The 27,130-nt window shown below is 40.3% G+C and overlaps 2 protein-coding genes across 3 annotated transcripts in view; both read right to left on the reverse strand.

Annotated features, from left to right (window-relative positions):
• Positions 1 to 7,010, reverse strand: part of jph3b (junctophilin 3b) — a 52,667-nt gene extending 45,657 nt beyond the window's left edge. Inside the window, exon 1 of the mRNA XM_044357765.1 lies at positions 4,804 to 7,010. Coding sequence (XP_044213700.1) covers positions 4,804 to 5,185 — 382 coding nt within the window. The 5' untranslated portion in view covers positions 5,186 to 7,010. The remainder of the gene's footprint in view (positions 1 to 4,803) is intronic.
• An 8,355-nt stretch (positions 7,011 to 15,365) lies between these two features.
• On the reverse strand, positions 15,366 to 25,979 carry klhdc4 (kelch domain containing 4). 2 transcript variants are annotated; one of them, XM_044357542.1, is made up of 13 exons: positions 25,750 to 25,979; positions 24,844 to 24,935; positions 24,297 to 24,375; positions 23,833 to 23,931; positions 23,091 to 23,227; positions 22,765 to 22,857; positions 21,204 to 21,366; positions 20,930 to 21,008; positions 20,621 to 20,829; positions 18,986 to 19,202; positions 18,586 to 18,774; positions 18,275 to 18,400; positions 15,366 to 15,986 (listed from the first exon to the last, which is right to left on the reverse strand). In XM_044357542.1, exons 1-13 carry the CDS (start codon positions 25,846 to 25,848, stop codon positions 15,814 to 15,816), a joined length of 1,755 nt encoding a protein of 584 aa, XP_044213477.1. In that variant the 5' UTR covers positions 25,849 to 25,979; the 3' UTR covers positions 15,366 to 15,813. The 2 variants fall into 2 exon arrangements, with proteins under 2 accessions (XP_044213477.1, XP_044213476.1); XM_044357541.1 differs by having other exon boundaries at positions 18,983 to 19,202.
• Between the last annotated feature and the right edge of the window lie 1,151 nt (positions 25,980 to 27,130).

The raw sequence follows: 27,130 nt of genomic DNA on the forward strand, positions 1-27,130 counted from the left end.
ATTAGCCCGGAAGGCCAACCCAGCCAATCAGAGCCCGGTAAAGCCGGCCAGGCAGCCAATAGCAGCAAGGAACACTGAGTCCCTCGTGACACGCTGACCTGCTGCATGTCGGTGTGCGTTGCTATGGAAACCCTACTGTACAGAGCAGCTCCGTGGAAATGCAGCGAAGCGAGGGAGGAAAGAGCGAGGTGGGAGGAGAGCAGAGAGGGATGTTGGCAAACGTAGGAGAGGAATGAAAAGCTAAACAGCAGTGATAAGATAGAGTGTTTCCTAGAAATGTGGCATCAGGTGCAGGCGGAGGGGAGAGTGGGACTGGCAGTCAGTTTAGACCTGACTGTGGGAAATGTAGCTGGCTCTAAAGTGCACAGCTTGTTCCAAAAGTACGTAGGCAGAAGAGCATCTCTGAATTTTTTGGCTCCTGGCTCTTATTGCTTTGGACATGACAGAGCCCTGAGGTTGCAATGTAAACTATCAGCTTTAATCTGAGAGTAACATATCAGATGAACATGACCTTTTCATGGCAGAGTTTCATTCTGTAAGCTAAAGATATTTAGACATATTAACATCATATTCAAAAATTCAAAAAGTCATTTTCATTTCACAATCAAATAGTCTTAATATGTGATGTTGATTACACTCTGCACAATTTATGCCCAACTTAATATCTTATTTATCAAGAACAGTGAAGCTGTATTGCTAACTTGGACCTTTCTTTACCTGTTGTTATTTGACCACTTATATGTTGCATTAAAGTAAATTAAACTGAATTAAGATCCATTAAATCCAAAATGACTGACTGATGAGTTTCATGACAATCTTAGGTTTCAGTTTTTTTGTTCATTAAGAACAAATTCAGCTGATAATTTATCGGTCATTATTGTATTTCAAAGCCTGGGCAATTTATGCGACAAACTATCAACAAGTATATTCCTAATAAGTTATTCAGCTCATTGCAACTATAAATAATATGGCTGTCTCCCAGATAAATCTCCATGTTCCATTGCCACGTATACTAAACCAACACATGGTGATGTGAGATGGCAGCAGTGAACAATCTTTGCAATGGTAACTCTTACATGACTGAACAACCACAATATAATTCATGTAACTTAACAAATCAAAATACTGTAGATAAAAAAACTGTTACCACTATTTACCATAAAGTGCCATTATTCAATATTTCTTTAACATTGACACTGAATTTAATGATGATGTGTAATGTGAAAGAAGTCATTCATACAGCTGAACCAACAGAAAATTATCACCCAACTCTTTTTTTAGCTCTTTGTTTTGATTTTATATATTCACCTTTAGTTTTACCTGTCCAATCAATCTGTTTCATCAGAAACAGAAAACCACCATATGCTGGCTGCCCAGCTACCAAACAGATGGCAGTGGCAGACAGGCAACGTTAGCAACTCACTGGTGAAGAACTTAAAAAAATCTATTTTCATTTCCGTAAACAGTATATAGCTACTTTCCTTGAGACCAAAACACAACAAAATGTAGAGCGCCATTAGACTTAAATTGTCAGGTACCCAAAAACACGACTCAAAATGAATACTATGTTTTGCCTCTGCTGAATGTGTGAAAGCTAAGCAATTGTTTGCTAACACGTTAGCCGTAATAATTTTATGAGGTGATAAAGTCAGGTCAGTGTTTCTGTTCACTGGCTTTACTCTGGCCAAAACTGATTCATGTAGCTTTAAAGCTACAACAGGTCCAAGCTGTCAAATCTCATATGTAAAACGATGTTTGTCAGACAATGCTTCACTATAGTGTTTAGTTTAAATTTGTGAAAAGCATTACATGTGTTTTATCTAATACGGACATTGTGAGTATCATTATCATTTACCTCAGCTGTGTAAACCCCTGTGAGACAACTATCATGTCCACAGCTGTACCAAGACAGAGCACACTTCTAGAGCAACTCACTCATGTGCAATATCGGTGTATAATGTATAGTACACTGTGCAATGTCTGTTTACTTATTTACTATATCTTGCTTTTTTTTTTTACTGATGCTCCTTGCTATTGTGCTATCCCCTTTGCTGCTGTTACACTGCAAATTTCCCCACTGTGGAATTAATAAAGGATTGTCTTATTTTATTTAATCTTAGAAACTTCCTCACCTTCAGGTTTCACAACAGCTGTGTTCTGGAGTTACACATCCATGACTGTTGAAGAACACAGAATAACGCTAACTGTTAAAGTGTGAAAAGAGACAAAATTAGCTGATAACCCTGAGATGAAAATGTGCCATGTGAAAATCACTAGAAAGAGATATGTTAGTTGTTAGTAGGCTTATCCTGCAGACAGACTATACATCTAACAGATCATTATCGGAAAAAAACACATTCCCTCTTGGGACACTTGTGTATTCATCAGTTTGAGGTTATTTCTTATTATCTTTCAGGTTAATTCTGTGGCGTCATGCTCTGGTTTAGTAATTTCCTCAACATTTTAGCTCTATATGACTTTTTATTACCGCATAGATTTATATTAAGGACAAATACAAGCTGTTTTAATAAGGACACTGTGTACTGTGGGAGCTAGATAAACACTCATAACTAGGCCAATCTCTGCTGCATTTACAGTATGTGGGTTCAAACACTTCACAGAGCTACAATGTCTCTTTTCTAGGAGGATTTCTTATCACTTTGTTTTTGCCGTCCATTTCCGACTTTCCCTGTAATGTACATGATCTCACTCATCTCCTGATTAGAAAGTGTCTCTCATAATAATCATGATTATCGTCCAGCCAGCCGTCTTTTCATTATCTGTTTGTCATTTAACTGATCCATTCATCCATCAATCTGTACATATGTCGATCCATCTCTCCCTCCCCCTGTCCAACCGTCCATCCCATCTGTCTGGTCATATATCAAGCCGACTTCTCCTCCTTTGTCCTGATTCAACCCCTCAAACAAGTTTGGTCTGCAGATATCATTCGGCTGCTCGGGATAGTGTGTGTGCTAGTGTGTGTGTGGTCCAAACCAGCTTTGTAAAGCGGCCTGCTAGTTGTAGAGTTATGTAACAAGGCTTAAACTGCATGTATGCTACCATCAGCTCTGTTGCTCAGCTCACACACATACTGCCGGGTTTCTTGTGTGTGCATTTTTGCACGCACGATATGTATGCACGGGTGTGTGTTTCTATTTTTACACAGGAATCCATATGGTGTCTGCCTCATTAACAGTGACTGAACTAAGAGACTCAAAGTGCATTGATGGCATTGATTTCAATTTCAGGGCAAGATCACATACTGATAGTCACTGCAAGAGACATTCTACAAAATGCAGTCTTTTAAATGTGTTTACATGTGTGAATGGGCTTGGATTTTATCTAGTGAATCATAAAAGATAAGAATTGCACATTTTGTTGCCGTAATTGATGTTTACTGCAGTCAAATGAAAAAATAACACTAATCATAGATAGATTATTAAAGTGACTAACGCTTGATTTGGCAACACTATCAGATTCAGGGACATAATAATTGTAGGTTTCATAATAATATTGCAATGACATTTTTCTGGAAATTTCTCCCATAAGATACTTGTTTTGGCTTTTAGCAATTCGAGGTGCATGACTCTAAGGATGAAGATGTCTGTCTGTTGGCTGGTCCGCTACTTTACCACAGACTGAAATATCTCAACTTCTACTGGGTGGATTGGCCCAAATTTTGTATAGATGGTTGCCAGAGGATGAAGCCTTGTGTTGTTGGTGATCCTGTGACTTTTCCTTTTGTGCCAGCATGAGATTGACGTAGTTTTTACTGAAATGTCTCAACAACCATTGGATTAGATTGCCATGAAATTTGGTACAGACATTCATGATCCCCAGAAGATGTATTGTAATAACTTTGATCTCCTTTCATCTGGCACCATTATCAGGTCAAACTTTTAATATATCTAATAATTTGGTTTATGACCAAATACCTGCAAAACAAATGGCATTCCCATGAGCCTCAGCTGTGCTTTTTGCTCAGTAAGTAGTAGCTAACATGCTAACAACATTGTAAACAATATGCTCTCTAAAGACTCTAAAGTCTTATGAGGAATAACTAAAAACCACAACATCACATTTGTGGTAAAAGAATATTTTGAAATTAGCCTCCGACACCCCCACAGGACTGTGGTGTATTTCATAAAATATTTTACAACATACAGGAGTAATAAAACATTGTACACTAGGACAGTAACGGTAAGTAGGGAAATAAAGGGTAAAGACAGATTTTTTCTGAAACACTTTGTTTTCCTGGGACTTTTTACTTGGGAGATGCCGTCCTTTGTCCTGCTAACCTTTTATTCATCCCTTAAGACTGCATGGCCTGAATTGAAGGAGGCCTCCAAATACACAGTGTGTCCTTATACACTAAGTTGAGGGGTGAGGGTTGGGAGGGAAGGGACAAAGGAAGGAAAAGTCAGAAAGATGAACAATTAGAGATTGAGAATCATTTTTCAAGCTGTGTCCTGATACAACCTCCAGTCTCTGCATGAGTGTGTGTGCATGTGTGTGTGTGTGTGTGTCAACAAGGCGCGGCAGAGGAAACGATGACCCAAGAAGACCTCTACACAAACTCCTCCTATTGCACATCTGTCACCTCTGTAACTGTCACCAGCTGTCAATCATTCTCCACTAACAAGTTTTTGCAGAGGACAGTTGTCAGTCACTCTCAAATATCGCTCCTTGACAGGCATTTGGTTCACACATCCTCACATGCATTCTGTCACACACGCTCAAACCCACCCCCAAGACACCCACAATGCATCTGCCTGTGTGTGTCCCGCCTCCCCTTCTTACCTCCATCCGAGTAGGTCTCTGTTCCGTATCCGTCTTGCAGCCCGTTGTTCCACGTCCCCTCGTACTTCCCGCTCGTCCCCGTGCTCTCCCGTACCCCGTAGCGTCCCTTAAAGCCGTGCGTCCACTCGCCCTTGTACACCCAGCGGCCTTTATTCTCGACGCCCACGCCGTGTCTCTTGCCCTGAGCCCAGGTGCCCTGGTAGGTGTTCCCGCTGGGCCAAGTGTAGACGCCCAACAGCTCGAAGCCATGGGCCCAGGACCCGCAGTACTCGCCCTGGCCCTTGGGTCCCGTGCAGATCCCGTGGCCATGCGCCTTGCCCTCCTCCCACCCTCCGCAGTATGACCCCCCATCGTCAAAGTTGAACCTGCCGCCAGTGGACATGCATGAAACAGGTCTTGGCAATTCCCCTGAAGCCTCGACAAAAAGAAAAAGAAAAGAAAAAGAAAACAAGGGGAGAAAAAAGAAGGACAGGTTGGTGCTAGAACCAATCCATGGAGCTGGGTTTTGAGGTTGGTGAGGTCAGGGGTGAAGAGGAGGAGGAGGAGGAGGAGGAGGAGGAAGAGGAGGAGGAGGAGGAGGAGAGAGTGGGAGGAAAGGGCCGAGAACTCCCACACAAATCAAGAAACGCCACCCTCTGTTTTCAGCTGGTTCGGAGGAGAGAAAGGAGAAACAAGGTGAACAACAAAACTTGGCCCTCACAGGGGTGTCAGGAGTCTCCCGGCGTGGTGGGAAAGGGTAACGTGAACGTGTTCACACCATCCTCTTGGTGGGCTCTTTGTTGCATCAGCTAGCACTTCCCAGCTTCTTTGTGGCAGATACAGGTGAGAGAGGAGGAGAGTGGGCCCAGAGCTGCCATTGTCCTCTCTCAGCAGGAGTTTAAACCATCAGGCAGCTCCACCGGCCTGCCATCGGCTTGCCTACACAGTCTTCGACACACAGGCACAACTCTTCCTCCTACTCCTCTCCTCCTTTCCACTCAGGCCCCCGCTCTCAGCCGCCTCCTACCTGATGATACCTCCACCTCTCTGGGGTATAGAGCCGAGAAGTTTCCCCGGTGGCAACCCTTCAAACCTCAAAGCCTCCAGCATAGAAGCCAGCCTTCTCGGCTTCTCCGATCAGCACAGAGGCCCCAACTGGAGCTGTGACATGCTGTGTGATGAATCAAAAAAAGACTCTCCTCTCCTCAGAAATTGATTTTTTCTTCGACTCCGCTCCAGATGATCAGACAGATAAAAAAGACCATTTAAGGTCAGACTCTGAATCTTTAGCTCACTTCAGGCTTCACCATCCTCTTCTTATTCTCAGCCTTCACACACATACACACACACACACTGTGCCTGATTGCACAGCGAAGGAACACACACATGCATAGAGAGAGGGAGAGACAGAAAAATGGGGAAACATATAAGGTAATCTGCTTGGCTGCTTTTTTTTGTCTGTCCTGTGGTGCTGGAGAGCAGCAATGCAGTCTCCTGCCTTGTGCACGCACACTCTATACGCAGGCACACACACACACGCTTTTCTGACAGCAAGTGCGCACACACAGACAATGAAACTAAACAACTGAATTGATTAATTTCTCCTATTCCCCCTCTCCCTCTCTCTCAGTCTGTCTGTAGGTCTTTAATCCACTGCGTCCATAAGTGGTTTATCCTCTGCGTGGCTTGCCTTCAGTTTGCCTGCTTGATGAAATAACATCCATCTATATGATCCTGTTATGGTCTGTTCTGTCCTCTTCAGCATCTCCTGCTCATCTCCATGTTTCCCTATGGAGCGCCGGCTGACGCACAGCCTGCCTACCTACCTGCTGTCTTGGTCTTACAATCTCTTCTCCTCCTATGGCTGGATCTCTGTATCTCTCTCTCTCCGTCTGTGTGTGTGTATGTGTGTTTGTCTCTCTCTCTCTCTCTCTCAGAAAATCTGCTCATTAGAGAGGACTGTTCCAATGCAGCCAACCAACCCCCCTCCTCCTCCCGCTCAATAGCTCACTCCAGCTCTTAAAGAGACACACACTCGGCTCTCTTCCTCCCTCACCTGTAGCTTTTTATCATTTACTCAGCCTTTGTCTTTCTCTCTGCATCTGCCATCAGTCTGCACCAGTCTGTTGCATAGTAGATACAATTTTTTCTTGTGTGATACATATTTTCACTCAACAGATGAACTTAACACAAACAAAAATAGATTCTGGTCCCAGTCTACTGTATAGTGTTTATTGGAAAGGCAGTTATTTGCCTTTTTTCAGAGAAAATGGAGTAATGAATTTTTCCCTGAAAAATCTATGACGTTGGCTGCTGCTCCATGCTTTGGAAGTACAAATCAACGTCACTGTCATTCAGATCTGGGCAACACCCTCATATGGCAGAGCAGAACTGCCACCCTTAGTAAAAATATATGCCTACATCTCTTGTTATAATGTGAAAATATCTAATTTTAACAAGAAAAAGTATCTTCTTTTAATGAGAAACCTTCAAGAAAATGTATTTCCTTATTACTAAATTTGTTATAATGTTAGTTATAGTTATAGTTTTTGTATAATAATAAGTGCTTTTATTGTGACTAACATGAGCTTAGTTCTTTCCCTGATGGAGACACAGAGTGGACAATATCTCTAAGTGTCTGCATGCTGATAACAACCCCATCTAGCTCAGGCTGGTTTGAAACAAAGGTTTAAAATGTATCTAAACTACTATTAAATACACCTTTTAGAGATGAACTGTCAAGGTGTATATATGTAACCATGCATGTGCACCAGCACGTAAATTATGTGGATTTTCGAGAAGGGTCTATCTGCAGTCTTGAAAAACCTACACGACACACCCACTTTACTCTTTCAGTACTAAGTAGTGTAAGAGATTATAATGTGAAATTGAGTAATTACATTACAGTTACTAATCCTAGTGACACACTGTTACTTTGTCAGTTTGGAGGTCGACATGTATGCCATTTTACCAGTAGTTTGATAGAGGGTTGATATCTGGTCTCTTTCAGTGGACAGACTGGTCTGGTATGTGCTAACTCCAGATATGTGTCAACAACATGCTAGATAGCAATTTCATAAGAATTTTGTACATGATACAATTGCACTCATACACTAGATAGATGTGGAGGCTGGAGTTGTGGAATATGATTAGCAGGGTAGCCAGGTCTGTGTGTCAAAACCAGCCCTATACTAGAACTCAAATTATACCTCTGCCAAACCATATACACTTTCTTTTAAGTCCAACAGCATTGCTATCATTGCCAAATGTATTGTAATATCTACAAAGTAACACTGTGAATGTGCCAGCATTAAAAGCAGTATTCCAGAGTTGGGATTGAGAGGTGGGTGCTGGGCAGTGGAGAGCCTTACAGCACATCTTGTGTGTGTGTGTGTGAGTACATGGATGGTGTGTATGTACATGCTGATCTGGAGTCCGTTTGGTAGGATTTTGGTATAAATAAATTATTTCATTTAAAATATGTATTTTTATTTATAGAAATTATTCATGTAATTTGCATGCAAAATAGGTCTGCCCAACCAGTGGACAAAAAATTCCACCTGGCAACACTTAAAAAGTAGCCCAATAACCATGGACCTAGCAACCCTGGTGATTAGTCGCCACTGAAGAACAGAGATATAACAGCAGGTTACTCATAGTTGTTATTTGCATGTTGTGTCTTCTAGGCTGGTTTGCTAACGATAACGAGTGGTAAGACTACATCCAGGAATCAGCTGGAATTTAGTTCAGATTTGGAGGATATGAGAACAATGTGGTTTAACTGAGAAACTTCATCACTGGGGCTAACATAAAGCTAGCTGCTGATGGTCAATCATGGTGGTAAATGCCTCCAAACTGTCGGCTGTCTGCTTGTTAAACCACATTTCCTTTTCTTTTTCTACATGTGTCAAACACAGAAAATGTAACAAAAGTAACGAGTAATGTCACTAATTACTTTTGCTGTAATTAGTAAAGTAACGTAATCACTTTTTTAATCAGTAGTATGTAATGAGTAAGTGATAACATTTTTCAAGCATCTCTTGCTGCCTTCAAATGGAGTCGTGTTTACCGTGTTCATGAGAAGAGTCCGTATGAAATGTCACACTCTTGTGATAGTTACGACTTGGGAAGTGGATATTTCCTGAAAGCTCCAAGTTCACAAGTTGTGACATGTTGACGTTTTCAGAAATGGTGGAGGCAATGGAAGTTCATTTTTTAGCGGTTGGCAAGTTAATATATTGCAATTTTTTCTTAGAAATTTTATGTCTGAGGAAAATGTTGATATTCCCAACGGCCTCAACTTTTTCTTCTGTCATTATGCCTTTGCATTTCCTGCATTACGTTACCTGCTTGCTAGCTAGCTAAATTGTTGTCCTTGGGGGCTTCTAGTTGCCAACAGTTATGTTAATATTAATGACAAGAGAACAATGAGGAGTCTTTTGGCATCCATGTTGCCTAGCAGCGGTGTTCTCACGACTTAACCACTTGAACGTCAAGCATATCATGTACACGACTTCCCATGTCACAACCACTACCTCACGACTGAAACATGTCCGGTGTAGAAAGGCGTTATGTAGCCATGCAGATAGTTTGATTTTCTTTTGTTTTTCCAAGCATTTCAAAAATCACATTTAAAAATTTTAACTGCACCATCTCATATTTGTGGAAAACAGAGAGGACTGACCCCTGTTTATACACAAATGATACATCCATATTCACATTAAATTGATACTCCAATTTGAGAGAGCTCAGGATTACATAGAATTCACAAACACTGTTGTACATGTTTCCAGTACGGGTCAATCTGCACTTCTAATGCAGAAATGACCTCCTGCCATGCTAAAGCTGCTATGAATTTAAGAGCTGCTTTCTGCTTGTAGCAAGCAGCTCATTTGAAAGCACTTTTCCAACTGTTAATCCCAATTTTCCATCTGATAATTCTATACAGTTTGACATGATGATTAATCCTCCTCCACTACACTGGATTTATGTCATCAGATATTTTTAGTTGTCAGTACATATTTCATACACAGTAATTAAGCCTGAGATTAATTTAAATAATTTAATGTCATTCAAGAGTCTGCTCCCCAAAAGATATTTAACGCTAAAGTGCTAAAGTCATCTTATCATCATTACAATGGAAGAGTCAGATGATATCTGGGGAAACCAGGCTGCCACAGTGATGTGTATGCGGTGGTTATTCTCTTAGGAAAACCTCCACATTGATTAGCAACATAAACATGATACTTCAGGGAAATCCAAACTAAAGTGTTAACAGCACGTGGTGATATGACTGTGAGAAATCAGTACCTGTGGTCTTTAAAATTACTGACTGATTTCACCACTAACAACCTGATTCAGATGTTTATATTTACACTATGGCGGTCAGTCAGTAAAGCCACAATCTACTACTGCCGGCCACTTTGCCTTCACAGCTGGTGGTTAATTGGCAAACTATCTCATAAGGCAGAAAACTACTGCTTCCTGCATGCTATGGAACTAAACTCATACCCTACACGGAGGCATTTGCAGCTGAAACGCACCACAAACCACAAGTTAAAAACCATTTAACTGTCAATGAATTTCACATGAATTTCAAAAACGATATAGCGTTTTGTTTGAGAGTGGGTTGAAGAAGAAAAATGGACACAGATCTCTTTTCCAACCACAAGAAGTAATGTAAAAGTGGCTGTTTTCTTTTTTAAATTTCAGTTGAGAGCGTTTTGCGCTACGTTTCAGCTACAAATGTTTGCACACAGGATAAAGCATTTTAGACTTCTGGCCATGCCCCAATCAGTGTTGTTGGTGATGTCATAGTTTTGACAGCTGATGTAGGAATCCTGTTCTGACATCACTGACTGAAGTGTGGCCAGGAGTGCGACTCTTAATTCATTCGCACAGTGCAGCAGTGTCCCACCCTGTGTGATTCACCATGGATTTATCCTTTAAGTGCCTTGCTTAAGGGTATCTCACTAATACTGTTTGAGGAGGGACGAGGAAATCATGCCCTGTGCTCCACTGTGGACTTACTAAGAAACACCAATTGATACAAATGTTACTAAAATCACCTACTGATGTGGATTAACTTCTCTTAAACAACTCTTCTCCCTGACTTCCCCTCTCCAGTCTTCCCATATCCTCCTTTCCTCATTCATCTCCTCCCTAGAGCTGTCATTGCTGTTGTCCTTGTCCTTCTGTCTCCCAGTGTCTGGGAGAGCTAAACCAATTCCAGCCCAGATTATAGTAATAAAACCACTGTGGGTCTGCGGATTAAGGTTTAGACGTCTAAACACACTGGTGGTAGAGAGAGAGAAGAGGGGGAGGGTAGTGGGGGAGGAGGAGAGAGAGACGGTGAGCAGGTGAATGAAGAGGACAGGTGGAGGAAAGCATGGTTAATGTGATGTCATGACCACAACAACGGGATTAGGACTGAGAGAGGTTAATAAGACAAGTCTGTGCTTACAAATCCATTACATCATCTGAACAAAGTCAATTAGAGCTAAGAAGACACTGACTTAATCATGGCTAATGTTCACTGGGTAACATATAAAAAGGAGAGTTTGAGTGAAATTATATGCACAGTATGAGGGGTCAAAGTTTAAAGTCCCCCTCCACTCAAAAATGTTTTTTGCTTATTATTACTTCACAGTGATGTTTGAGCTTCACAGTGCAGAGTTTAACGTTAGAGGGCTGTTTTCACATTCACTTGCTGAAGGGGGAAAGTTTCTCTGTGCTCATCGAAAATCTGAGTTTAAGGTGTGAACCTATGAGCATGATTTGTGACATCACAAGTAGTTTAGAGCCAATCACAGTGCAGTATGTACTTGAACAAGTGTGATGTGGAAACTTGAGGCCTCCAGTGCACATACAGATAATTGACTTTTCAGTGAAGCAGGAGACATCTTGTGTCCAGCAGATAAACTTTTGAAATGAAATCTATGCTTATTCATAGATTCTTGATTTTTCAATTAGGGTGAAGGAGATGTCATTTTAAGAATTTTAATGAGGTACTTTAACTTTTTTTGTAGAAAAATCATATCAGACAGAAATTATTATTCAAAGCAGAGCTTTTTTTTTATATATATCTTAAAAGATGTTAAGAGGGATCCACACACTAAACCCTTACATGCACAACTCCACACACATACTGGTAAAGCCATATTGACTCTGTGAAAACCTCACACACAAATGTAAAGTTAGTCACAAAAACTAATGTAATGTACATGACAAGATTACATATATACTCAAGCACCAATAACTGATAGCATTTCATTGATGCTTCTCACCTCTGATGACATTTGTGTTTTGTTTCCTGTTGCGAACGTGTTAGCATGCTGACGTTAGCATTTAGCTTCAAGCACCTTGGCTTAAAGCCACTAGGATGGCTATAGGCTCTTAGTCTTGTTTAATGAATGACTTTCTCTGTTCTGATCCATGTGTACCATGTGGTGATTTTTTATCATCTGCTACAGTGATTGAGGGGAGGTTGACATGCAACAAGAGCCCCCTGTCTGGACTCTAACTGGGCATGTTGGAGTTATGTACACTTCCAACATTCTTGCTCTTTTTTACTATTTTTTTTTTTCGTGCTTTCTGGTGAAGTGGAGGCATGTTGTTAACAGTGAGTGGCAGTGTACCAGGGTATACTTGAAACAAACTAGTTCATATAATGTCTTGATTGATAAGAAGGCAAAATGTTCACAATAGCCACACTTCAAGGAAAGTGAAGTGTGGCTATTACTTAATTCCACCTTAATTCCACCTTATTAAGTTCATATAGCGTACTTCTTAGCAAACAGTTGACTATATATATATGTCCGGCAGTTATGGAGGTTGTGTCTGTCTGTCTGCTGTTTTGTACTGGGCAGGTAGTGTACAGTGGGTTTAACACAGCTTGTTCACTGACAACAGCTGATGAGTGCAGTGAGACTGAATCAGAACAGCTGTAAAACCAAAACAATGAGCTCCAAGACGTAAAGTGTCGTGACGTAAAGTGACATTAGTGTTGTTTTACGAAACAACACTGATGTCAGTTTAATTTTAAAAATGCTCTTATAATTGAAGGTGTGTGTGTGTTTATGATTTTCACTAGTTTGTGTTTCTGTACTATGTCTGAAGTTGCAGTTAGACTTATTTACTAATGTGTGTGAGAATTATGGTGTGAATCATGGCCTGCGAAGCAACTTAAACACTCCAGGGTAGAAAACTATAGTTTTATTTTTCCAACCATTGTAAAAGTCAGTAACGTTAAAGAATATAAAGCCACAGCTAAATCTCAGTTAAAATAGTCTTATCCAGTAGCTCACTGTGTTTGCTCACCATCTGGTCTGTCTGTCTGTACAGTGTGTGACATCCCCAAGCAATCAATAAGGACGCTTCTTTGGGTGGTCAGTAATTACATAAGTGTGCCTTGGAACTTTGTGTCTCTGGATCAAAAAGACTGCAACCGGACTTTGTCTAAAAATGACAAAAGACCGCATATCCTGGCAGGAAGTGATTCAGTTGTTCTCCATACAGTCTTTATTAATACCAAGCCTGAAAGTCTGCTCTCACAATTGAATATAAACCTACTTAAGAGATAAATTAATCGTCCGTCTGCCTCAAACTGATGTATCCGCATTCTACAAGTTTCTATCTCTCACACACTCACTCACACAACTGACGTATCTCTGACGATTACACGCTGCGTGCCCCCACGTCAGCAGTGCACCCAAAAAATCTCTTCTCTTTAGTTATTTATAAAATCTTTTTTTGTCCCGGAGTTAAAATAAAAAAAAAAAGGGGGACGCAGGAAAGGGAGAAGAGGGGCTATGAAGGAGGGAGAAGTGAATGAGGAGAAGGCAGCCTCATTCTCATCCATCTCTCCTCCTCCTCTATTATTCATCAGCCTCTTCTCATCCCTCCTTCAGCACGCTGATGGAGGATAAAATAGGTCACCAAGGGATAGGCTGGTGCTCACACAGTGACTGATGTCTTCCCTGACACATCGTGCACTGGTCCCCTCCTCCTTCCCTGCATCCCTCGCTCCTCTACCTCTCCCTTTTCTTCCCCGCTGCTGCCACTGTCTTGTTGTCCCTTCTTTCTCACCTGCTCTCTCTCGGATCCCGCTTCCCCTCCTCTCCATTCCCTAACATCCCTCCCATCTTTTGATGATGCCTGAATCCTGCCGTTCTTCAGCTCAGCTCACCTTTTCTCTCTTCTCAGTCTCCCGCTTGCTTGTTGAAGAGAAGTAAAACTCAGACAAAGGAAATGTGTTGCTGCTAGCTATCTGCAGGGGGCACACCACACCACCATGACTACAGTATGTATCATTTAACATGCAATAGAGAGAAAAGAAGGGCCCAACAATGAGAAGTGATGAAGAAAAGCAACTTAGCTGAGACGATGATGATGAGAAAGGTGACCAGCGTAAAGCAGGAAAGCTGGATCAATACGAGGGAACAGAACAAGACACTTATCATGTTTTCATTTGAGCTGCACTTCTTAGAGTTCTTTTCTTTAGTTTCTGCTCCAACTTTTAATGATATTTTTGTTTTTTACAACAGTAAAGTTTGCCATTTTCAGGTGAGGCTTTTATTCACAACTGATTTCAAGTGCGAAAAGAGAATGTAGTGGTTCTACATAATTACACCTACATGTCTACTTATTCCGTTTTAACACACTGAAAGTTGGTCTTGCTTGCAAATCTGTTCAATATTTACAAGTTTTTGAAAAACCATGTTTGTAGTCTAGGAGCTGTCAACACTGTCCTCCACCTGTGTGACTGACTGCACTGACAAAAACGCCCACCAGATGGGGACAATCTGGTAGGTACATTATGGGAATGGGATTTTTTTCAAAAATATTTGTAAATGTGTCTGCTTGCTGTTAATAAAACAAACTGGATTCTAAAATATAAACTTTGAAGGGCAAACACTGTCATTTAATCTTTTTTTTTCTTTCACTTTTTAATTACTTTAATTTGGGTATAATAAGAAGTTCATTTGTATTTTCTTCCTGTTTGTGTCTTCACTTTCTGGTTTTCTGAGCAGTCCTTGTCACAAGAGGACCTTGTTCACTTTTAGGTGCATGGGAACATGCACCATGTGAATGGTGTTTCTTATAGTAACAAACCCACAGAGAATCATCACCCAACTCTGTACTTCTCATATCTATTTTAGCATCTTTCAGTTCATTGTTTTGGTTTTCACACCTACAAATAGACTGTTTTGGTTCAGTCTCACCACTCTAATTGACCACGTCTTTAGCTGAAGCAGACAGCTTTTCAGTTTTCTGCACAGCACCAAACAGCAGGCTTCTACTGCCTCCGAGTAGCCAAAAAGAAAATCAATGAATGCAATTTTAAGTGTGGGCTAGTTGTAATTCTGCTTGTTAAAATTTTAAGGAGCAAATCAGTTATAAACCAAAGACGACAAAAAATGTTTGTTCTTCTGATGAAATCTGAGAAACCTGCAAGTGAAACACTTGTACTATCACTGACTGGGTTGTAGCCAGAAGTGCAATTACTTCAAATATTAAACCATGGAGAGCACAAGTTTTCCACCCTATGTGTTTCACTTTACAACAATGAAAGACAAATGCTGTAAAACTGATTTTTTAATGTGTGTAAACAAAGAAACATGTTTTTTATGTACAATGTACAGTATCTCAGTCCTCACGGACACAAAACCAGATGTAATTTGATGTTAATGTTGGATTGCACTAAAATGTGGCTCCAAGTGTTTAAACTGTTTACTTAGGCACTCTTGTCTCAAAACTGACAGCTGCAGTTTATTATATTATGTAATGGACTCAGTGAGTAAATAGGATGGTATACCAACAAATGAAAAATATAATCAAATTTCATTTGATAAATTCCATTTGACTCAAGTGTTTTCTGTTTTAAACTTGAATGAACTTTGACTTACTGAAATATTTGCAGCACAGTCCAAATGACATTTACAGATGTTGTATATAAGGTATAAAATATTTTACACACACACACACACACAAACAGCACACTCACAGTCACTCAACATTTGGCGTATCCCACTACTGGTCTTCATAGAAGACTTTAGCCATGGCGAGGGCGACCTTGGCAACCTTTTTGTCCTTGACGTCTGGGCCCATATTGGTGCGTGCCAGTCCTATCCAGTACTGCTCTGTACGAGCCTGATAATCCGTCACAGTCTCCCCCTCCTGCACTGCTGGGTGCTCATCTTCATCTGAAAACACACAGTCAGGTAGAGAGGTTAAAGCTGCATGTAGCATTTCAAAAATCATGGTCAAAATTACCGACGACAGCTGCAATCCAGCTGCTTTCTGCCAAATGATAAATGACCCGATGCCTCATGATTTAAAATGTACTGTAGAGGTCAGGAGAGACTGCCAAAAATCAATCGTCTTGTCTGATTCATTCATGTTAAAATGCAACAAACATCACCTTTAAGGGAGTCATTCTGCTTTCAATTTACCAGCAAGCAGATTGCATACAGTAGACTGAAGTGTACAGGAATGGTTACTGTTCGTCCAACTCCTGCCTACACAGGTCACTTTTGTAGTCACAAGGTGTACTACTCAATATCTTCTTCAGATCTGGAGAAGCTTTGTCAAGTATGAAAAATAATCTATCAAGTTTTACCAGGTAAAAACAGTAATAGCTGTAGCAGTATGGAAATGTACGACCCAGTGTTTTTGGAGCTTGACCCACACTAGGGAGTAAAAATCTGGATTATAGAGCAACTGATATGGATATGGACATTGCTATTTAAGAGTTTAACTGTCCGATAATGATATGTTGGTCAGTATAAATTTTTTAGTGTAAACACATAAGATACACACAATTTTAAGGATCCCAAATGTGTTTGTTTTAAAGTGCAGTAATGCATACAAGCATAAATTTACACTCTGTGCTATGGAGCCCTAAACCTAACAAAAGCTGTAAAAAGTTATCAAACAAGGGGAATAAAACCGAATACATCAATAAATAATACAGTTAGTTAAATAATTGAAATGGAGCCTCCATTAAGAAAAGCAAAAAGATTCTCATATTTTTCCTTTTACACCTATCAGTTGATAAAATAAATTTAATTTATTTACTTTATATTTTACTTGTTTTATTTTGCTCTTCTGTTGATCTTTGCTTATCTCATTTTAATTTTCAAATCCCTCATTTTCCAATTCTTTTTGTTGTCACAAATTTAATCATTTACCAATTTTTTCACAGCTTTTAAGCATTGGAGAAGACACTACAGAACCTTTTTAACTGGAATTCGCTGAAAAATCAAGTCAAGAAATATGTGTTTGTCAGATTATTGTATATGGAGGTATTTTGTTTATGTTCTGCACAGAGCCGTTGATTCAAGTCGGCATAAATGATATGTGCAGTTTACAGTGGTTGAAAGTATATTTACTCAAGTACTGCATTTAAGTACATTTTGAGGTACTTGTGCTTTACTTGAGTATTTCCATTTGATGCTACTTTATACTTCCACTCTACTACATTTCAGAGGGAAATATTGTACTTTCTACTCCACTACATTTATTTGACAGCTTTAGTGACTTTTCAGATGAAGATTTGACACAATGGATAATATAACAAGCTTTTAAAATACAACACATTGTTAAAGATGAAACCAGTGGTTTCCAACCTTTTTGGCTTTTGATGATTTACAAAAAGCAGTGTGTAGTCGGGGTCACATTTCACATGTCTATGAATTGTTAACAGCTCCAGCAAACAGTGATTTTTCCCTCTAAACTTCTCACAGATTTATGTAACAAAACTTTGTTTTTTCTTCTTTCTTCTTCCATTAATCATCTCATGACCCCTCAGATTTATCTGTTGACCCTTTGGAGGGGCCCGACCCCTAGGTTGGGAACCACAGGATTAAACTATCTAACTGTATATAAAGTAGTGTAAACTAGCTCCACCTCCAGCAGCTACAACAGTAACATGCTGCTCTAACACTGATGCTTCAGTATTAATAATCTAATGATGTCATATATAATAATATATCAGTCAGAGGGACCAAACCACTACTTTTACTGCAATACTTGAACTATATCAAGCTCATAATACTTGCTGTGTTGGAGTGGAAACCCCACCCAACCCCCCTAAAACCTGGTACTGTGCCAGTCGGGTTTTTGGTTTGTATTTCTGTACTACAATTTCTTGCTACTTATCAGCTGACATATACACCAATATCAACATATCTGCAATAAACTGATATACATTATCTCTGCCTGGCCAATTTCAATTTAAATTTGAGAAATTTAGATCTTGATTTTTATAAAATTAGGCAATTAGCATGTAAAGTCACCTACTGATGCCATATTACTGTTCATTTTAGTCATGTTTTCACATGTTTGTAATGTTGGTAAACATGTGTTTAATGTCGTGTACATCCTGATCTGGATTCTGTGCTTGTTGCTCATTATAAATCACATGAAAAGGAAAAGAGAGGAGAAGAAACAGATGAGTGTAAGACAACAAAGAGGTAGAATAATCCCTTGCCTTCTCCGTCCTCGCTTTCCTCTTCAGAATCCTCCTCGTCTTCCTCCCCTTCTGCTCCTTTCACTGCCTCCTCCTCCTCTTCCTCCTCCTCTTCTGACTCAGACTCTTCCAGCCACTCCTGTGTCTCTGTGGAGAACAAATCATAAATCCAAATGAAACCTCACACCCGTCTCTCCCATCTTATCACAGCTCCGACTCCTCTCCTGCATCACACCCGCTGAGCTGAACCTGATTACATTTCAGATCATTTTTTCTACATGTGTTGCTCTCTTTGTGCTCTTGATGTGTCTTTGTTTGACTGGCTAACTCACTTGGGTCCATTTCAATTAAAACCTCCCACTGGTCCATCTTGTGGAGGTCCAGGCTGTAGAAGTCGTTCAGGGTGAACTGGCGGTTGCCCACCTCGAACATCCCCCCGTACAGGAAGAGCTTGCCCTGACGCACCGCTGCCATGGCGCTGGACCTCGGGCAGGGCTCCACCAGCAGAGCCGAGGCTGAACCTGAGGGGAAGAAAAAAAAAACACATCTGAAACTGAAATCAACAGAATGAACGTGAAACTGAACTTGAAAAGATAAAAATGTGTGATTACCCAACCTGTCTATATCTTTTATTCTTTTATTTCTACTAATTGGTGTAATTAGTCTGTGTCTCAGTTACAGTTTCTGTAATTTTCTTCTATATGTGTGTGTTTATTTGTGTAATCTTGCCATCATCATCCTCCTCCTCCTCTTCCTCCTCCTCCTCCTCCTGAGCTCCAGGGATCACTTCCTTGATGGTCATCACTGTGCCGTCCTCTGTGACGATCTCCTTGATGACCTCAGTGGGTCCTTGAGGAGCTTCCTCGCCCTCCTCCTCCTCCGCTACCCCCCCCTCCGCTTCACCCTTCTTCCCCCTTCGTCGTTTCTTCTTCTCTGTCTTGTTGTTGCCCTGGATGGGACAGACAGATCGACAGAAACAAAACAATAAACAACAGCAGAGAGTAGTCGGAGCAGTTAGGCACTACTTCATATTGTAATGATTAGGTCCAACACCAGAGGTGCCTGGCAGGACTCTACTTAAAGATTTAAAAGGACAAATTATCAAGGTAAACTGTCAAACAGCTGTCCAACCTTACGTGCAACAAAACAATGTCAACCGTATCTCATTCAACACACATTAATCACAGTCAACATTTAAATATTTTATAGAAGAAGTACCAACTTTAAAAGGAAAGTCTTCATATTGTCCTTTTAAAGCAGCAGGGGAATAGAAAAATGATTGTGGTTCATGGATGTTTGGGGCAGTTCTCGAATTTCTGATGCAATCAACGACAACAAAACAAAATGTAGTCTGTCATCATACATCTATGTATGTAGTACAACTGCTTTAGATACTAGAATTTCCTTAAATCCTTCTAGTTTGACTGATATTTCCCTTCATCTCATCACAGCAGCTGGCAAATATCTGACACCTTTTTTAATGGGTTGATTTAGAAGCCAGTAGTGAGTCATCAGACTTTGCTGGTCATGTACACAACTTAACTTATTCTAACTGGGTTCACTGTGGCAACAAACCAAGAAATCGGAAACGCAAAGGACATATAGAGCCAAGCCTGACTCCTTCGTTCGTTAACTTTTATAAGATAACAATGAGCAAAGTGCTTAAAAGAGAACTCCACTGATTTAACGTTGCATTCCTCTAATTGTTGGATTCACAATGGACAGTTTTGAAAAAAGGATTTAAATTGATGCAGCAGAACCAGATATATTGTCTTTTCTATTCCATGTGTTCCTCCTCCTTGTCAAAACCTTTTGCTTTTATTACCCACAATGCAACTTGACCCTATTTAGAAGCTAATGTAGCCTCAAGCCGCTAGCCTCCAACTGTAGGTCTGTAACCTCACTTCTTTCTAACACCACACCCCCAGATTCTTTTCATGTTCAAACTTGTAATTTTCAGCCCCAACCAACACTGACTCAAGTGACATCACTTTAGGCAATTTATCAGACTTTGCACACCTCCCCCTGGAGCCACGAAAGACTTCAAAAAACCTTTTTCACAAATATAATATGCAGCAGTACTCCACAACACCTGTAAACTGACTTTGATGTGTAAAATCAGTGGAAATCCTTTTTAATAGAAAACAGAAACACAAAAGTGTGCAACCTACATTGAGGTGTATGAATTTTGAAAAATTTGAAGGTGGGTTTGTATGGTGAGTCAAAACTGTGCTGCAGAATAAAGTTGAAAGCCCCACAGTTGTAGGAGTGAAGATATTAGTGTACTGATGAAAACAGGAAAACAGCACCACATGCAAACTTGCATTTATGCTATCAAACAAGTGAAGGATCATAAATGTTGCTCACCCTGAGCTGGCCGGGGAACCAGCGGTTCTTCACAGTGTCATACAGGTAGAGGTCGTTGTAAAAATCACCCTCCAGGGTCTCCTCCTCTTCCTCATCACAAACCCCACCAAACAGCACCGCCCGCCCTGCTGGGCCCACCGCCAGGGAGAAACCAGAGCGTGGAGGAGGCTTGTTACCTGAGGGGCTCACCCGGGACCACGACCACTTCTCTGGAGAACAGAGATACAGACAAGTCACGAAAAAGATAATAAGGATAATACATGAGTTTACACTGTGTTATCTTAAATACTTTAGTCTCTTTTTTCGTACCTTGGCCTTCTTTACCATCTCGCTTCAGAAGAAACATGTCAGAGTGGATGGTCCCCTTCTCTACATCCTTTTTGACTCTCTACATAAACACAAACACAATTATTAGGCAGACCACATTACAGACAGTACACTTGCAATTACAGCATCAGACTACAGACACACACAAACACGTTTACCGTCCCCAATTAACTGGTCTTTAGTCTGAAATTTGTCCCCAAAAGTAGCCTATGACAGACAGAGACACACACGCACACACACACACACACACACACACCACTTTAGAGTATCCCCCATAGATGATGACACCCAAACCATCGGGCAAGGAGGTCATCTGACAGGCGGAGCGCGGCAAGGGGGCGGAGCCTGACGCAGAGAGGCGTGACCAGGAGAAGGTATCCAGGGAGAAGGAGTAGACGTCATTATAGTAGATAAAATCCCTGAAAGGGGAAGAGGGAGAAGCAGGAGAGAAAAGGGCTGAAAGTGAGCAGAAAAGAGAAGGACTGAAACATTTAAGAGCTTCAGGAGTGTCAACTTTATAACCTGTTGCTAAAAGGTTAGCACTTCACTGCAGCTATGTCACACTCACTGAAATCTGAAGCTTCAAGCTGCATGATGCAACTTCACATGAATGGCTTAAAATGGGAAGGAAGAGTTAAAGTTGAGTTGAACTTCAGCTTTTTCACACTAAAAAGAGCTGACTGCTGCAACTAGAAATGAGGTTGATGAGAGCAGCAAGACTGAACTGAAACAATAAAGTTGTGGTCAGAAAACCAAAACAATGTGCTGAAAGAAGCTAAAATGCTCTGTAGAGCTGAGGGGAAGTACAGAGTCAGGTGATAATTCTCTGTGGGCTCATCACTTTGAGTGACTTCCTTCATATCGCACAGAGCCATTTGACCCATTGTTAAATTAAAAATACTGATTAGTGCAGCCTTGAGTTTGATATATGCACAGTGTCTCATTCGCTGGCGAGGTCATGGCTTTTCCACTTAAAGATTATGGTTTCCATCATTCTGTATTTTTCTTATTGTCAAAAAATCCCACTGAAAGCCTTTGACTTTGACCTTTTTTTTATATACAACCACTAGGAGTTGCCACAGGCAGAAATATTGTGTGAATGTAGCTGAAGCGCACACTTCATCCTGTCCGCTGTGGCCTCTCTGCTCTGCGTGTGTGTGTGTGTGTGTGTGTGTAGCTAAGCCCCACGCTCAGTGAAACAGACGCACAGACAGAGAGCAGAGGAGAGAGATAGAGACAGCAATGTAACCTGGTCGCTATGTTTTTATAGAGTCCCAGTCTCACACCCTGCGCACTGCTATTATTTGGGAGCTACACACCCACTGCCCAAAGGTTGATACCCAGAAACGTCCCGAACACAACAAAATGATAAGAAAGTATGGGCAGAAGGCAGATAAATACACCGCCCCACACATCTTACTTATCATCACTTATGACTCATAAGTGATGACTGAGAGGGATTATTTTTGTATGAGTCTATACATTGTTTTTTTAGGAAAATCCCGCACAGTATACCTTTAACCATAGATAATACTGTAATTAAACCTCCATACATTATATATGTTTGTTACATTTGTATTGATTTTATACCACCAGTCCCTGCATGTCCCTATAAATGACTCAGATTTATTAAACTTGATATATCGACCATAATAGATGAAACTTAAACTAGTTGCAGTGTCTCGATTAACAGGATTTGGAGGAGGCTGTCTCCCTTCAGCCATTGTACATACAGTACACATTACCTGCCCACCATGCTCACCATTAAACAGACATATTGTTCTTTTTTAATTATTATTCAGTAACCTTCTGCCTACCTGGTGCTCTCATGGAAACCTCCAAACACCAGCAGCTGTCTCTTGCTGAGGACCATCCGGTGGCCGCTGCGACCTGATGGACCACCAGGTGCTCTGGAAAAACACAAACATAAAGTTGTTTGTGATAATTAACATATAAAAAACAATGATTATGAATAAAGAGTAAATATCCATGACACCCAACACCCATGGGGCTAGTTTTACTTAATCACATGTATTTCTATCCACCCTCAAGTTCCTGTATTCACACAATAAATCTACTAATGGTTCCTTCCATTCACCCAGCCTCGATCATTACATCTCCTTTCATGACTCTACACACATACTTGATGTTCTCCCAGGTGTGTGTAGCCAAGTGAAGCACCCAGAGGTCCTTGTAGTGGTAGAACTGTTCCCCGTTTGGGGAGGCAAACTCTCCCCCAAACACCCAGAGCTGGCCGCCACCCTGGGGAACTGCCACCGCCTGAAGGGGAACGAGAGAGGGGAGGAGGAGGAGGAGTGAGACACAGAGGGGAGGGAGGGAGGAGGAGAGCTGCATAAACTGAGCGAGATAAGAAGGTTTGATGTCCTCAGATTTAATTGGTTTTCTTGCAACAGTCCATCAGCCATGATGACATTGCTGATAAGTTTCAAAGTTTCCCCTGATCTGTGCTACAGCAGTCTGCCCCCTGGTGGCTTAAATGAAGAATCACACAACTGATCAAGCCTTAAAAGCAAAAAGGATGTTCCAGTGTAGAAAATCTAACAACTATTTATTATGGCTGTCAATTTATTATGAAAACGTGCTTTATATGCCAAGACCTCTCCAGCTGTTTGAATAACACCAGTTGCATTTTCTTTGCTCACCTGGAAGTGATGTTACAGATATAAAACTGTGAATCAAACTCTCTCATGGAAGGTTCATACCTGACACAGGATTAGGGACAAATAATGGAGAATGTGGTGTTTTATGGTAGCTCAATTATCAAACAGTACAAGAAAACACTGCAGTGTTTAGATGTGAGTTGACATGTTACCAGAGTGTGCACCAAAAGAGGTTTGAGGATTCTCGGTGAGGGAGTCGTGTACCTGATGAGAGCAGCGTGGGGGAGGAGGGTTGGGGATCTCTGACTTAACCCAGCTGTTCTTCTTGATGTTGTAGAAAAACAGATCATTGTACAGGTACGTCTGCAAAGAAAAAAAAAGAAAAAAGAAAGCAACAACAGGCTTTTAGATTAAGAATTTATTTAGTCGAAAATCCGCAGTATTGAGAAAACTAGGAACAGAAGAAATTACATGTAACAAGTCTCATGGGCTCAACTTCATAAACTCTTCATACTGATCTCAAATCTCAGTTGAACAATTGTTTACAGCGAGAAAAAATCTTTCTGTGTTTCTGTTAAGGATTAAATGTCATTATCACCACACTGAACCATCTAATCTAACCATCACCTTCTAATTCAGCCTTTCATCTTCAAAAGACATATCTGGGAAGTGAAATGCAAAGTGAAATGTTTATTATATCACTAATGTACAGAAGCACTTATTACTACCTTCTTTCCGTTGAAGAATTCTCCTCCAAACAGGATGAGTTCATCTTTCTCAGGATGGGCAGAGAAAGACGCGTTCAATCTGAAAAGCATGAAGAGACAATAGAGACTGAGATGCATCTCGCTAGCATGGCTGAAAGCTGTGATTCATGCTTGATATTAAAATATTATAAACAATAATAATAACAATATAAACAAAACTAAAAATAAGTGCTTTATTTCAGAAGGAAGCCCTGCACTTCCACTGAGATTCATTCATCCTTCATTCAGTCATTGACCATTTATGACTAGGACAATCAGTAAATAAGCCCAGCAAGGACTGCACCTCCTTCAGAAGCTAAACAGTTTGGGTCATTATCTTTTCTGTTATTACTTGGTTTAATAATCTCTTGACAGGTGTAAGAACAGGTTGCATCACATAGTAAGTGGCTAGAAAGATCCCTGGTGTTATGTGTTATATAATGTTTTGTGTGTGTTCTGTGTTTCACTTGACTGCAAGACAAACTTCCCCATAGAGACAATAAAGTTAAAGTTGATGAGAGTGTTTCACCTCGGCGATGGAGGTGGACATGTTGTCTCTACAACCTGGGTCTTCTTTGCATCCAGACTCTGAAATTCAGCAATTAGAGCTTCCAAATCCTCCTGGAAACAGAGAAGGAGAAGGAGAAGAAGGAGGAGGAGGAGGAGGAAAGGAACAATAACAGAAGAATGTGAATGTCATTTAAAAATTAAAGTCTCCCTTCACTCAAAAATATGTTTTTCTTCTTGTTCTTACAGTATGATGTTTGAGTTTTACTGTGCAGAATGGTGTATGTGCAGAGTTTGTTTTCACATCCGTCTGCTGAGAGTAGAAAGTTTATCTGAGCTCACTGAAAATCTGATTTGAAGGGGCGGGCCTATGAGCAGGATTTGTGACATCACAACTAATTTGGAGCCAATCCTGGTCCAATATTTAATTTACACAAGTGTGATGTGGAAACTTGAAACCTCCAGTGCACAAACACTGAGAATGGACTTCAATAAGAAGTAGGAGACATCTTATGTCCAGCAGTTAATCTTCTGAAATTAAAATTATTTGCATATTCATAGAAACTAGAATATTTAATGAGGGAGAAGGAGTAGATATCATTTTAAGGATTTTAACGAGATAATTTAACTTTTTTGTGGAAAAAACATGTGAGACATAAATTACTATTGAAAGTAGCGTATTTTATATACATGTTAAAACATGCATGGAGGGGATATTTAATGTTATAGGTCCTAGTAATATTACACACAGTGGTGTTGTCTTGCACTGATTTAGTTTGAGAGTTGAATAGTTATTAGCACTTGTAACTATGCAGTGTGCAGACCAACAGCTAGCTTTAACAACATGTTAACTGTAGGCTATGTCATATGAACAGTACACATATTTACAAAGCGTTAAACATTTAGTCCAGGACAGGTGAAGTGTTACCTCCTCTCGTTTGGACCTCTTTGAAACCTTTTTCTCCATTTTAGCAGCTGTCTTCTCTGCTCCCTTCACCTTCTTTTCATTCTTGCCTTTTTTGCCCATGACTGCTAACAGATGTCGCTAAATTTTCTGTGATTTTATCTGTTATTTCAATGAAGCCGGTAGCACATGGAAATCCAAATAAATTCACATGCCGATGTTTTTCCTCTGACAAGCAGGATGTACTTCCGGCAACAATTTCAACAACACAAGTTTGTAAGGGTCACAGCGCCCTCTAGCGCCTCGGACGACAGTCTGACTTTCTAACTACAGTGCAGCATGTCACCACATCAGAGTTCATCATCTTACAGGTCCGACCGCAGCAAAAAGAAGCCTGCTGTCTGCTAGATTTTCCCTCATGTGTTATCTCAAAGACAGTGGTCACTTTCATCGTCGGATATTATTTCTTCAAAAGAAAGCGCTGCCAACAAAACATCTGGTGAAGGCAGAAAATGTTTAAATTTGGTTTAAAGTAGCAGAAAGCTTATTGACATTTACATTTCATTATATACACCTCTATCATTTGTGATTCAAATCAAATACACACAAACATATAAACATAATCAGAGAGTATAATATTCATATGTGTGTACGCAGTGTGGATTTGGATGTGTGGATGTAAAAAATACTAAGGTCATTAGTCCAAGTCCCTTAAAAAGTCTTTTGAATATGACCTTTAAATATATCTACTTTTTTCGCTGACTTATAAATTGTCAAATTTAAATGTATCAAGTCAATAAATACTGGAATCAGCATATATAATTCCCAAAATGTATATATTTTTAATTGTAGGTTGTTAAAACCCTCAAATTGCCAGGAAAAATATCAAGAATGTGACCTCAGTGTCCTCAGTGCTTCAGTATCTGTATGCAAAAACTGATTTTTTTTTTTAGAATAAATAAATAAATAAAACATACCTTTTTCATGATTTTAACCGAATAAAGCTCCTAACACAACTAGGTTATACCACGTGAAACGTGTATTGACACGCGTGTTTAGTATGTTTAAATGCACGTGTGCATTTATCTTCAGTGTATGTGGAATGTCACAGAAAGAGAGCGACAGGTACTAATGAGCAGGAAAGTTTCTTGACACCCTGATATGGCATTTGTTTGTCACTAAAACCCCTCTGACAGGCCCTGTATAGACAACAGCAGCACTCTATCCTGTTTAACATTTGTTCATTTTTTTCACAAAAATCTGAGTTTGATGTGAAGATGCTAAAAAGTCAGTGAGACACTTTTACTCAGAGATAAATTAAACATTGTGGAGATACAGCACACATGGAGTTATGGTCATTTTAAAATGACAGAATACATTTTAACCAGAAGAGGGCAGCTGCGTG

Source organism: Thunnus albacares, chromosome 7, assembly GCF_914725855.1.
Source record: "Thunnus albacares chromosome 7, fThuAlb1.1, whole genome shotgun sequence".
Lineage (NCBI taxonomy): Eukaryota > Metazoa > Chordata > Actinopteri > Scombriformes > Scombridae > Thunnus > Thunnus albacares.

Excerpts from the sequence above, each read along its gene's own strand:
- klhdc4 (XM_044357541.1), bottom strand. The coding sequence starts at position 25,848 with ATGGGCAAAAAAGGCAAGAATGAAAAGAAGGTGAAGGGAGCAGAGAAG. Across the intron at positions 20,830-20,929 it reads AGATGGTAAAGAAGGCCAAG|AGAAGTGGTCGTGGTCCCGG; the intron begins GTACGAAAAAAG and ends TCTGTTCTCCAG. Across the intron at positions 18,401-18,585 it reads TTTAATTGAAATGGACCCAA|AGACACAGGAGTGGCTGGAA; the intron begins GTGAGTTAGCCA and ends TGTTCTCCACAG.